The sequence below is a fragment of the Lachnellula hyalina genome (genome assembly GCF_007821495.1).
Source record: "Lachnellula hyalina strain CBS 185.66 chromosome Unknown contig00054, whole genome shotgun sequence".
Taxonomy (NCBI): domain Eukaryota; kingdom Fungi; phylum Ascomycota; class Leotiomycetes; order Helotiales; family Lachnaceae; genus Lachnellula; species Lachnellula hyalina.
This window is the reverse complement of record NW_022157168.1, coordinates 46,706-60,243: the sequence shown is the minus strand read 5'-3', so window position 1 is coordinate 60,243 and position 13,538 is coordinate 46,706. Positions and strand designations below refer to the sequence as shown.

General features: G+C 47.8%; 4 protein-coding genes across 4 annotated transcripts; 2 read left to right on the top strand and 2 right to left on the bottom strand.

Moving 5' to 3' along the window:
- Positions 1-3,391: 3,391 nt before the first annotated feature.
- LHYA1_G005268 (uncharacterized protein) lies at positions 3,392-5,546 on the bottom strand (the record flags this gene model as incomplete). The annotated part of the gene is made up of 2 exons (XM_031150217.1): positions 3,392-5,403; positions 5,450-5,546. The coding sequence occupies 2 exons, from the start codon at positions 5,544-5,546 to the stop codon at positions 3,392-3,394; spliced, it is 2,109 nt and encodes a 702-aa protein (XP_031005941.1).
- Positions 5,547-6,235: 689 nt separating this feature from the next.
- On the top strand, positions 6,236-7,367 carry lys12 (Homoisocitrate dehydrogenase; the record flags this gene model as incomplete). Its single annotated transcript, XM_031150216.1, has 2 exons — positions 6,236-6,260; positions 6,322-7,367. The coding sequence occupies 2 exons, from the start codon at positions 6,236-6,238 to the stop codon at positions 7,365-7,367; spliced, it is 1,071 nt and encodes a 356-aa protein (XP_031005936.1).
- Positions 7,368-8,819: 1,452 nt separating this feature from the next.
- MRPS8 (37S ribosomal protein, mitochondrial) lies at positions 8,820-9,239 on the bottom strand (the record flags this gene model as incomplete). The annotated part of the gene is made up of 1 exon (XM_031150215.1): positions 8,820-9,239. One exon carries the CDS (start codon positions 9,237-9,239, stop codon positions 8,820-8,822), a length of 420 nt encoding a protein of 139 aa, XP_031005937.1.
- Positions 9,240-10,408: 1,169 nt separating this feature from the next.
- On the top strand, positions 10,409-12,015 carry LHYA1_G005265 (uncharacterized protein; the record flags this gene model as incomplete). Its single annotated transcript, XM_031150214.1, has 3 exons — positions 10,409-10,446; positions 10,493-10,659; positions 10,709-12,015. 3 exons carry the CDS (start codon positions 10,409-10,411, stop codon positions 12,013-12,015), a joined length of 1,512 nt encoding a protein of 503 aa, XP_031005938.1.
- Positions 12,016-13,538: the final 1,523 nt, after the last annotated feature.

Genomic DNA, 13,538 nt, shown 5'->3' with positions numbered 1-13,538 from the left:
TTCACGCATATCTCTTGAGGCGAACTTCACAACAACGCAACATCTACAAAATGATATATACGGGGAAATGATTTATGAAGGAGAGAGAGATATGAAATGATATGGTAGAAGGACGGATGGATTCTTTTCTTTCTTCCCTGATATATACCCTCATTTCGAGCATGGCATGGCATGGCGCAAGGTAAGGCAACGGAGGGAGGCATATTTATATTTATCTCTATTATATTATATCATCTCTCTGTACTTGTATATATCTGTAGGTAGGTAGGCAGCTGAGACATAATTCAAAGCAAGCAAGTTCTGATACTAGCCAAGGGGCAACTTTTCTTCTGCGGCCTACGTTATCTCCTCGAATTCTGACTTTATGTAGCAGTTCCGTGCGGCTGAAGTATTGGGGTCTTAAGTGAGCTTTCTTTGCTTCGAATCAAGTATTCATTTGACATTTCTTTCCTCTCGGAGCTGCTTGTAAATAGTCAGTCACGGATCTACAGTCATGCATGTCTCCTAAGCGAACCTGCACCCGAGGGCTAGGAGATTCCAGTGCTTACTACCTATCTAGCATGACTCGTGTTTCCAGGTTGTGTGTTTGAATTACCACTTGGCGTGTAAGCGTTAGAGGGGAAGTGGTGGAGGGAGTAGAAGCAGGTCTTCCTTTTACTAGAAGAAAATCTCCGAACCTGAACAAGTTTCCCCGCCTCAGCAAGGTTCTGATCCCAAACAAGTCTCCAAGCCTGAGATCTAGAATGGAGTACTCTTCATTAGATATAAAGGGTGATGGGAAGATGGAGGTCAAGGATGATGGTTCAGATTTTCCCGGAGAGAGTTGAACGTGAGGTCGATTTGATAGTAAAGGAAATGTTGCGATGAAATCATTGGAGGAAGACAAAGCATGTACATGTTAGAATATGAGGATTCTCGAACATGTCGCCTAATGAGTCCAAATACTGTGAATTTCTCATGTAAATAAATATGGGACAATCCCCAAACCCTAAGAAGACTGCTACTTTCTCGAGTTTTCAGTCTGGAGAACTATCACTCCTTGCACGTTATATATATTCTAGCTTTCTTATATGTTCATTCAAGTAAATACTGCTAATAACTCTAAGCACACCCGACTTGCGGGCCACCTGAAATGCAAAAGAATGACTTAGAATCTGCCTCTAGAGCCAGTCCAGGAATTATCGGAAGGAGGTCCTCCGGTACAAAGCCATTATGTCTTGTATAGGACATTATTCTTAGACTGAAGTGGGAAAAATCATTACGTTGCAAGTTATGGAGTACCTTACTCGTTACCCCTTTTCCTCCTAAGCGATCCAAATCGCGCTGCGAAACCGAAAGACAATAGCTCTATATGTACACAACTCTAAACGTAAACCTATAAACTTTGTATTTCCCTTCAATACTAGAATGTATAAGAAGTACGGGGCTCTTTTTTATATGGACGGCACGCTTTCATAGGTATGAGCGTGGAGTCGAGTGCCCTTTGCTAAGCGGACTAGGACACTTTCATTCAGTTTCACCAAGAACTTTATAAGGGAAAGTTAGTAGAGGCCTCCCTCAGTTTTTTTTAACTCAAAATCATCCTAATCACTTTATATTAATAGCTTAATACACATTGCTATGATAATCAGATATTGACAAGATTATATAACGTCACGTGATTTTCTCTATTTTCTACTATAACACTTTGCAAGATAACGACAAACGAGACTTTATATCATTTCATAAGTAGTAATATTATATGCTAAAGATCCTTTATTAATTGTAAAGGAACTCTAAAGGATTACTTCGCCGAATTTCTAATGTTTTTGCTATCACAGATGGGTAAGGATTCACCCGAGCTACTTTTCTCTCCAGACGCAATTCCGTCGAGGAGTTCCGTCTGCATTATATTCAATAAGCAAATTTATCAATCAAAACAGTCAAGCTGGCACAGAATCTCTTCAACTTCTTCAACTTAAGATTCACTCCGGGTTCCTAACATCTGTGCAGGTTCGATTCGGTTGGGCCAAACGGCCTTCCTAAACTCCTCAAAAATCCAGCTCTATATCCCGGCGTTGCACATACCGCAAAGTGATGTTTACCACGGTTACGGCGACAGACAATATTCGGCACGCGACTTCACACGCCAGCTTAGAGACCTTGATATGCAATCAGTAAGTAACTCCCCTAGGCCTCATTTCACGTTTAGAGTAAGATTCTGCGCCGGCTTGACCACGATTACTTTTTGTTGTTTGTCCCGTTTGAAACCCCAAGAGTTTAGAATATTCTTAATTTCAGAGCCCTTAACCCTTTCTAATATACTGTTTCCTTGAGCAGCCGCTTACTTATATGTTGAAGGGGTCGAAGAAGTTTTGGACATCTCTTCAGTAGTCAAGTCAATCTGCATCGTTCCATCTGCCGACATGCTCCCCGTTTGCACCTCACTTCAGCGCCATCCATATCACCTGAAATAAAACTTTATCTATGAACAAAGAGTCAGACTGCTGCGGAAGTCTGTTTAGGGTAGAGGATGCTTAATTCATTATAATGACTAATTCTTCAACTTCTTTCAATATCAACATTTCCATTTCCTATCAACAACCCGGCAACGAAACTCGACATCTCAGCTCCACCATTGGGACGCTGGTAGTGAAGTGGATTCTAGGCCCGGAATCTGGGAGTATCGAACTTCTTCGCTGGGAACCAAAGACAATAATACAAAACGACTGAAAATGTAATTCGAGGAGACGAGAAGAAGGGGTGGAATGGGATGTTTGTTTCTTCCGCAGTATTGGTAAGTTCCTACTTTTCTCTTATGGGCGTGATCTGAGGCAGCTTGAATTTCTTGTATACAAATTCCCTTCACTTCCAATCGCCACGCCACGCCACGCCACGCCACGCCGCTCGACGCTCGCTCGCAGTTGATTGGGGAAAGAAGTAAAGGAGTACGGAAAGCGCTATTCAAGGTACGTACCTTTTCACGTTGTAGTACTGTACAGCACACGAGTAACATGGTTAGAGACAGAATATTGAATGAAACACCGTGGAGGATCAGAAAGAGCGACGTACTATGTAAGCAAGGAAGATAAGATGAGATGGACATGGGAATGAAACATATATGTACAGCAACGCAAGCAAGGATGCAGAATCGAATACCCATTCCATGTATTAAAATTTGCCTAATTGCTTACTGTAATCAACACTAGACCCTCAAGATGTCCTCTCTCCACACACCTCACACAAACGCGAACAAAGGAGTTTTCTTTGTAACTAATGCAATGCTTCGCTGAATTTTAATCTCCAATTTACACATACAAGATACATGGCAAGCTACATCGTGAATGCAAAGAAGTTCCCTCCTACATCTATCTCATCTCGTTCAAAAATGTAAAAACAAACACCTATTGTTTTAATCGATATCCTCCCCCTCCGATGCGGCCTTCAATACCTGTGCATTCAGAAGCTCGATCTCTTCTCGTGCTTTGACATCTGCTGGATCTTCTACTACTGGTGACTTGAGAGCTGGCTCTACTTTTGGGGTTGATATGATCGTTGGCTCGTCCTCTTTGGTCGGCTCGATCTCGACGATGGGGGTTGATTCTGGCTCCTTCTCGGTGACTTCTGCCTCTTCGATGGGAACCGCGGTTGATTCCGCTTTTTCGATGACTGGGTCCTCGATTTCGGCGGCGATTGGTACCTCTTTCTCGACAACCTCAGGCTCAATTGCGGTCTCCTTTTCTTCCTCAACTTGCTCCGGTACGATTTCCTCCTCGATTGGTTCAGGAGTAGAAACTTCCTCTTCGGCGGCTGCTGGGGTAAGCTCAATAGGAGCAGATTCACTCTCAGCCTTGTTCAGGGCTGGCTCCTCTTGGGCAGTCTCCTGGACGACAGATTCCTCAATGACCTCCGGGTGTTCTGGCTCAGCGATCTCGGGCCTGATGGCTTTGGGCTCTTCGATATCTGCCTTCTCCTCATTCTTTTCGGACTCAACAGAAAGAACAGGAGCCGGCTCCGCTGCCAAAGTCTCAGCTATCTTCTCCTTGACCTCCGGAATCTCCACCTTTGGCTCTGGAGCCGATGTCTTAGCAATAGACTTGGGCTCTTCCTTTGCCTTCGGGACAGGCACAGCAGCCTCAACTTTCTTCTCCACCGCCTTCGCCGTCTTCGCAACATTTTTTACAATCTCCTTCGGCTTGGCAGCCATACTCGCTATCTTCGGCGGTCCATCCTTCGCAACCTTATGAACAACCGGCGCTTTAGTCGGAGGTGTCGTAGGCTGCGCTGATGTCTTGCTAGCGGAAGAAGTGGTAGGCCGCATCATACGCGCAAGAAAAGAGTCGTCGGCCGGTGCAGGCTGGTGCCCCAGGCTTTGACGCGAGGCTGGTCTCTTTTGAGCTGGAGGAGGGCCGAGAGATGGCCTGCCGCTGCTGGAGAGGGTTGAGGGTTTGCGGGTCCCGACGGATGACTTTGAGACGGTGCTTGCTCGACTCGGGGAGCGGGATGCAGCTTGGTGCGCATGTAGTGCATTTGTATGCTGAGCGTTGCCGGAGGCACGGCTTAGTGATTGACGAGCTGGCGGTGGAGGCGAGTTGGTGGTCTTCGATCCAGATGAAGCCGTGTGTGCAGTGAGAGATGCTGGGAGCTTGATTGGCTTGGTTGGTGACCTTGGTCTTGGCTTCTTGAAACCTGTCTGGGGCGGTGGAGAGGCTGCAATTCTTGTCTTACTAACTGCAGCGGATGAAGCTGTCGTTGCTCGACTTGTAGGTGGTTTCGAGCTATGGCGAGGTGCCAATGTAGCTTTGCTGGGTTTCTTCTCCACCTTTTTCTCCACCTTCATCTCCGTGACCTTTCTAGGAGCCTCTCTCTTACTGGGCGTTGTTGGCGTTTTGGGCAGTGGTGACTTGGGAAGTGGTGTCTTTGTTGGGGATGCTTTAACCGTCGCAGATGTTCTCGCCGTAGCTATAGGAGCCGGTTTTGCCGTCTTGCTTGCTGGCTTCTCCACTGTCTTTGCTATCGTAGGTATCGAATTCCCATTTGTATGTGCTGGAGGACCTGCCTTCTTCTCCTCCTTAGGCACAACCGGCTTCGTACTATTTGTCTTGACCAGTCCACTGCCATGTCCCAACTGTCTGTCCACTTCGATTGCAGGGGTCTCTACCGCCGTCTCCGGTATTGTCTCCTCCACAAACGAGCTGCGTTTCCTGGCATCCAACTCGGTAGCAATTGATTGTTTCCTTTCGGCGGTAGCCTTAGGATTATCTGTCTCATCGATACTGAAACTTGTTCGCCGTCTTGTCATGCTCGGTTCACCGCTTGTATCCCTCTTCAATCCCAAGCCCACTTGCCCACTTCCTCCAACTGCCACAAAACTTGTCCGGACTTTCGATAGTGGTCGAGGCGAGGTGCCACTGCTGGCACCACCTGAAGACTATCAGCCTGGTACAAAAAGCTCAGTGAAATCACTCACCCAATGAACTAGCACCTGGTGAACGTCCTCGGTCTGGAGGATCTGCCGGATCTTTGATCTCGAACATGGCGCGTAGGTTGCGGACACCTCCCGACATTTGGATAGTATAGTGTTAGGTGGCAAAATGTAACAGTGTCTTCCTTGTACCAAGGAAGTTATGAATATTCCGTATGCCGAATTTGTAACAAAGCCTCGAGTCTGTAGTAGATGGTAACTACTATCCAGGAAGTAACAGTATATGCAGCGTTATGTTTGCGTTCCTGGAAAAGTGATGGCCGGATTTCCAGGAGCGTACGAACGACGATAAAACAACAAACGGGTAAATAGTACGCGACACGGTATATCGTAAACAACGCGAAATGCAATATATGGAGTTCGCTGATGCGATGAAGGAATAAGCTTTGGAAAAATGGGGGAATAGAAGAGGCTGTTTTGTTCAGATGGAAGAAGTTCGTGGATCGTACACTGGGTGTCTCGAAAGTAACATCTGGAGACTTTTATTATGCAGGGGCAGCTCACCGTCGCGAATCAATTCGGCATCTTTTGGCGGGGGAGATTTGATGCAGAAATAAAAGGGGCTCCGGCTGCCGAAGCGTCCCGTATAGAGGATATGGGTCGATATAATAGGTCCGTCTAATCTTTGGAGAGCAGAAGATATATACACACGCCAAAATCTACTTTTACCACGCCCAACCAGGGGTTTGACATGCCGAGATAGCAACAGCAAGAGCTTCAGAAATTTGGGCCGACATCGCAGTATCCCTCTCTTTCTCCAACCACGCAACAATGGCAGCAAGAACTCTACGCATAGGTAAGCATACTCCCTACTGCCCAATGTTGGCTTTACAACTCAACTAATTGACCATTCACAGGCCTCATCCCCGGTGATGGCATTGGCAAAGAAGTCATCCCCGCCGGCCGTCGCATCCTCGAAGCTCTCCCCGCGTCCCTCAAGCTCAAATTCGAATTCGTAGACCTCAAAGCAGGCTTCGAAACATTCGAGACAACCGGTGCTGCTCTCCCGGATAAGACTGTCGAAATTCTCAGGAACGAATGCGATGGTGCACTCTTTGGCGCCGTTTCCTCTCCTTCGAAAGCTGTGAAAGGCTACTCTTCCCCTATCGTCGCCTTACGCAAACGCCTTGATCTGTATGCCAATGTGCGACCGGTCAAGAGCGTCATGACGGCGAGGAACCCGATTGATATGGTGATCGTACGGGAGAATACGGAGGATTTGTATGTCAAGGAGGAGAAGACTTATGATACGCCCGAGGGCAAGGTCGCGGAGGCTATCAAGAGGATCAGCGAGAAGGCTTCTTTCAGAATTGCCACAATGGCTGGTGAGATTGCACTCAGGAGGCAGAAGATTAGGGATGCGGGTACGCAAAGTATTCACAAGAGCCCGCTGGTAACGATTACGCACAAGTCGAATGTGTTGAGTCAAACGGATGGGCTGTTTAGGTCTACGGCGAGAGAGGCGCTGGCTGCAGCGAAGTTCGGGAGTGTTGGTGTTGAGGAGCAGATTGTGGATTCTATGGTTTACAAGCTTTTCCGTCAACCAGAGACGTACGATGTTATCGTTGCGCCGAACTTGTACGGAGACATTCTGTCTGATGGAGCTGCCGCCCTTGTTGGATCTCTAGGTCTTGTCCCGAGTGCCAATGTTGGAGAAGGGTTTGCAATTGGAGAGCCATGTCATGGTAGCGCACCGGATATCATGGGTCAGAATATTGCCAACCCCATTGCGACGTTGAGAAGTGTGGCTCTGATGCTGGAATTCTTGAATGAAGAGACTGCTGCTGCCAAGATCTACGCTGCTGTTGATGGGAATTTGGAGGAGGGAAAGCTTCTGAGTCCAGATTTGGGAGGGACCGCCAAGACTACTGAGGTGGTTGCAGATATCCTGAGACGTTTATAGATGTGTTTGTATATACGTCGTTGTATATAGTTGGGAATAGAAAAGTTTTGAAATTCGGAGAAAAGTTCCAGTATTGACTTTTACAGTGCTTTGCGCAAAACTCAATGTTTCCTTTGCCTACCGCTCCGTTGATTGCAAGGCTCAACGAATTTGACGTTGTCCAAATATATTGTTGCATCTCTGTTCGTTGGTCCCTCCAACCCCAATTGCCAGGTACAAGTGAATCGGGGATTGTCTATACTTGGGATGATATTCTTCAGTAATTGCACTGCCTATCTAGGTATTGGAACTTTTTTGTTGCACTTCGCAAATCGTGAAGGAGAAAATGAAGCTATTCCCAACTCTTTCCCTCTTTACCGCCTTCATCAGCAATTATACTTTGTTCCTTGCCCACCGCCCTCCAACCCCAATTGCCAGGTGAGAGAATTGGAAGAGAGGATTTTCAGTACTTGGGATGATAGTTTGCCGTGAATGCACTGCCTATCTAGGTATTACGAAAAGTTTTGTTGCACTTCGCAAATCGGAAATGAAGCTATTCCCAACTCTTCCTCTCTTTACCCGTTCATCAGCAATTACCACGTTCATCAGCAATCATACTCTGTTCTTCAACTCCCAATTCCCTAAGATTTTTAGTAGCCAGCTCAGAAAATTCCGAACACTTCCGATGATATAAGGTACAATTCACTGGTGGCTGGCTGCCCTGTTTTGGCAGTGTACGGAGTATATGATATGGATTGCATTTCGCATAAGTTAAAGGAGTATTTGAAGGCATTGAACTCTCCTCTTTGCAACGGATGTGTATCAGTAATCGGAATATGTTGCTCAACTACAATTACCTTCTTTAATCTGAAATCCTTCCTTACTAATGCTTAGGTTTGAAGGTGAGAGAGTTACCTGACTGGCCGCTCTCAATTCCATTATATTGCTTGACCGCTGCACTCTCCGAGTAGTACTCAAGATTTATTGCATTCTACAAGATCAAGAGGAAAATGTAAAGCTATTCCCAACTTCTCGCTCTACCGTAATATGCAAGATCATAGGAACTCGTGGTGTGGCTCCTCAGTTAAGATTTGAATGTAGCCCTTGGGGCTTGATTGCTGGGAAAATGAGATCTAGATGTGATGGTAAACAAGGAATATTAATCAATCGGATCTGTAAACGAATGGGAGTGGTGTTGGTGCCTCTCAACTAAGAAAGTATGTTGCGTGCTGTACATGGCTTTCTACACATATATTATATACACTTCCTCTTCCGGATCAATATGCAAACGCCATCCATGCATTCTTCATATCCTACACCTCCTTTCCCTCCCCGTTTCCACTCATCTCTTTTGCCTAGCGTGTCTCGAATTGCCACTCTATTCCATACATCCATCTATTCCTTACAGAACCCGACAAAGCAGCATCCCCCCAACCCTCCTCTCAACACACTCCCTCGCCTCCATTACGCCCCCTATCCGTAGACACAAACAAACACTCCCCCCGGCCTCGTCAAGCCCCTCACAAACCCAGCCTCCCTCCCCCTAACAATCCGTCCCAAGCCCTCAACATCCATCCAGACCCTCTTCGTCGGCTTACTAACCATACTCATCTCGCTCAACACCGCTCGATTATTCCAATACTTCAGTCCCAGCCAAAGCCTCCTAGTACTAACATTCTCCTGCGTGACAGGCTCGGGTTCGTATTTAGTTGCAGAGTTCAAGGGAGGAGGAGTGAGGCCTGCGCGGGTGACGGAAGATAGGAAGCCAGCGGATTGGAGCGCCAGCGAGAGGGTGAGCAGTTGGTTGGTCGAGGGGATGGATGTCAGACCCAACCGCGCTTTGGAGGCGTTCTGAAGGTGCGAGCACACGTTGGCGAGGTGTACGAGGGACATTTTAGGGTAGGTAGGTAGGATGGAAGGTTGTTGGCCTTGCGTGGGGAGTTGGGGGCCCGCGCGGGCGCAGAGGGGGGATAGGCACTAGATGGGGAGATTCGAGTTGATGGTGATTGCGCGGCTGGTTGGCGTTAGCTGCTGGGTTTGGTAGCTTTTGGGAAGAGGCAGATGATGTACCTTTAATTGCTTTGGTGTTTAGATGTCGAGTGAGTGAACGTGGAGCTCGCAATTGATCTTGGCTGTTGGCTTGATGTCGAAGAGGTTATGTTTGTAGAGTCGCCCAAAAAATAAAGTTCTTCCGACGGAACGGCAATCGGATCGGAATTTCCATGGAGCCGAGAATTTGAAGGAGAGGAGAGGAAAGAGGTCAAAAGCCTTCAAGAATTAACTATACTTATCTACTTTCAACTTCAACTTTTGAGATGTACCTAAATCTTTGTTCTTCTAAGTCTTTTCACCCGTTTCATCCAAAGTAGAATAGTGCTTGTATCAAAGGATATAGTTGTCACGTGATGGTGATATTCTCCTTCGTACTTTCCTTGCCAGTTTTCCAGGACTTCTGCTTTTACTATAATTTATTTTGCGTGCTCACACTAACAATCCTTGCGGAGCGCATCCACCTGCTCTGTATTGGCATCGGAATGTTACACAGTGTAACCACATGAATACAAGCTTCTGCTTTGTACAACAAACAACACAACATATATTTTGACGCCGGGTTGCGGCAAACGTGGCTACTTCTGGCCCTTTGTGCTCTAAATGGCGCCGACGCTCCCAATTTATTGAGCCTCATTAGAGTTAGTTTTGAAGACTTCTCGCGTCCAATTGTACGGAGAGATCTCCAAGGGGTCCGTCTGAGTCGTGGTGTTGAAGAAACTCGGGAGCCGCCGCTGTGGATACTTCTCTCACGCGCTTAATATCTCCAAACTATTTATACTCGTAGAGCCTCATTGGTCAACGTCAATGCAGCTTACCGCCGAACAAGGTGCACCTCAGTAAAGATAGATCGCGACCCCTCCATCCCACACACGGTAAGTCGCGCTCTTTTTACTTCTCGTCTACAAGTATATCTTTCTCAATTTTCCCTCTTTGAAACGCAGACAAAGTATTTTATCTTGCTATCTCTTTCTTTCTCCGCACAAGTAATCGCCGGCTGGGTTGCAGACACGATGGCAGCACGGCCTGGAGAAGAACTTGTGGCAACACTGTAAGCTTGGTTCATCCCTCAGCCTTACATTTCTGACAGGAAACAGCTTCGCCGATTTACATTATTACTATGGCTCTCCTACAGCCAAACCTCCACATCATCGATTCGATAAGGGTTCATACGTTTACCTGTTTGAAAACGCTTCGCAGAGAAGGGCACGGATAGAGGTTGCAAATAATGCTGGGACACCGGAACAAGATGCTTTTAATGGACGTTAGTATTCTACGTCGGAGCCACGACATCAGTTTGCTAATATATTCAGATCTCGACGGCGCACACGTTCAATACTCGTATAAGCATTGCACTTTAATCACATTGACTGTTGATGGCCCAAGTCAAACCTATGCCCATGCTCCAGCCGATAGCCAAGAATGGCACCTCCCCACATTCGATCCAAAGAACGATAGGAAATATATGTATAAACTTCATACTGTGGATATATATTTCTGGACAAAGGAGGATGCTCTCCAATTTTTAAACGGGGTTCGGAGGGTTCTACCTCAGCAGCAAGTAGCAGTTCTGGATGAACCCGTTGCCCCTCCCCCACACCAGAACGAAATGAGCCCAGTGGTACAGCAGTTGGAGAATGTGGCCATCACAGATCCATCGTACCAACAAGGTCGTACGAGAGATTCTCGAACTGCGGCCCCCACATCTTTCCCCGGACCTCCAATCTCGGCTACCCCACAAAGCCAAGAAGCCTCCAACTTTGCCCCAATGGCATATAACCCCGCAGCTCCAGCAGCCCCTGAAGTTATTCAACACCGGGTCAAGACACCACCTCCAGAAGATGGAGCCGGAAACCCTCTCGTAGCAGCCGCGACTTCAGACCAGGGCCAGACCTATGGCGTTCCATTTCAAAATCCCGGAGGCTTCTCCGGTCCACCACAAGCCGCATCACAACAAAGCTATTTCCCAGGCCCGCCAGCAGCAAGCGCGCCTCCTCCCTCAGTGGGGTTACAATCACCATACAGTCAGCCTCTTCCATCAGCAGGTCTACAATCACAATTCGGCCAGCCTCTACCATCAGCAGGTTTGCAATCACAATTCAGCCAAGCGCCTCCCTCAGCAGGTCTCCAATCACCCTACGCGCACTCCTTCGCGCCACCACCCGCCGCACCAAAACCCACACCCCCATACTCCCACTCCCCCGCATCTAGGATCCCCTCACCTCCCGCCTCCCTGCCTCCACCCCCCGGGCCGCCAGCATACCAAGCACAGCCAGCCTCCCCCCCAGTAACCCAATACGCAAACTATCCTGGATCCCCGGGTCTTCCACCAGGGATGTCAACACCAGGTCTCTACTCCCCCGGCCAACCCTACACACCCAGCGCGCCACCCCCACCAGGCGGTTTCTCGCAATTTAACTATAATCCGAGTCTGAGCCATACAGTGCCCCTAGGCGGTGATTACAGTATTCATCAGCAAGTCTACCGACCGACGGAGGGCGAGGCGATCGGGAAGGTGAAGCCGAGTAAGCCTGCGAGGGGGAAGTTGGAGGAGCGCGCAGGGCAGTTGGAGAAGGGTGTAGGGGGGTTCTTGAAGAAGTTGGAGAAGAGGATTGGCTGAAGGGGGAAAGGGCGGGGAGGTATGTTTGAATGATTTGATATGAATTGATGATTTGGATGACTTGGTGGAGAGATGGAGTGCCCAAGAAGCGAGCTAAGTTTTGCCTTTAGTGTTTAAGCGGTATTTTTTACGAGTGGTACATATTCCTATTTCCTTCCAAGATACATTTTCCCATCAATTCCCGTCCTTTTCCCCGCCTCAAGTACTCCATATTCCTTATTCCTTCCAAGATACATTTTTCTTCATCAGATCCCGTCCTTGTTGACCCTCAAGTACTCCATTTACAGTCCCATTTTCTTGTGTCCAGGTTCCCTATACAACGCCATATCTATCTTACCTAAGTGGGTCATCACATACACATAATATTTCAAACGCCACCTTCCTGCTTCTTATACAGCGCCGTTTCCACAACGCGTATATCTCTGTCAAGCTTGATCCTCATACTCGAATTGTCTCCCGACACCAGCGAGGTCATAACCCCAGTCCGTGGTGTCTTTTCCCGATAGTATAGTCTGTGTCCAGTACGTGGTATCCTGGTTGTCAACCCCTGCGGGGTACCGGTACGTCGAGTTGACGCCAGTGTGAGCGACAAATGTGGATGAAGGAGTATAAGAGTCACGTGGCTCTGTGATCGGATATTGGGAAGTGTCCACTTGCTGGTAGTGTACCGAATTGCTAACCAGAGGCTGATAATTGCTATGTTGCTGATAAGGATAGTCAGACGCAGCTTCGAAACGTTCGGTTGGTGTCATGTCGGCGTTGGCGTTGGCGTTGTCTGTGGTAGCATGGCGACGTCCATGTTGGTGGTGAGCAGCACGAGCGTGAGCTCTCTCCCGACGGGTTGTTTGTTGCGCATCGTGGGCGCGGAGGTATTGCCGAGTGAGGGTGGAATGCACTGGCGTTCGAGCACTGCTCGATGCACTGTCTGCAGCCCTGGCAGTGTGCCCTGGGGTGGCAGAGTTGCCATATGCACTGGCTTGGGACGATGAGGGTGTGTACTGAGGGCTGATTATGTCGGAATACTCGCTCGGCGAGACATGCTCGGATGAACTATGGGCATATCTGTTAGGTACATGTTAGTCTTCGTGGTTAGGAAGGGTGACTGGATGAGAGGATGATGGTAATGGGACATCTTACGTTGACGAGACATACTGTCCGCTGTTTTCTGTGTTGGTGGACGCCATCGTCTACTGTGGGAGTGTTGTGGCCGTAACGAGTATCTTTGGACTAAGTTTGGTCCTGGCAAAAGGCTTGGGAGAAATAGAGGGTCTGAGAGTACTGCGGATGGAGGTACTGTAGATCAAGGTATTTTAGATGAATGAAGAGGAAGACAACCAAGAATTGCGAGAGATATCAGAGGGGGCATCAAGCTAATATATACACACGTATCGGGCGCAAGAGAGAATGATAGTGCAAATGGCAAATTTTTTTACTCACAGCCAGATGGGCAGCTTGAAATACATTTCGCTCTCATTGTGTGTGTATTAGCAGCCTTTGACACTATGATGTTCTTCGTAGCTAGG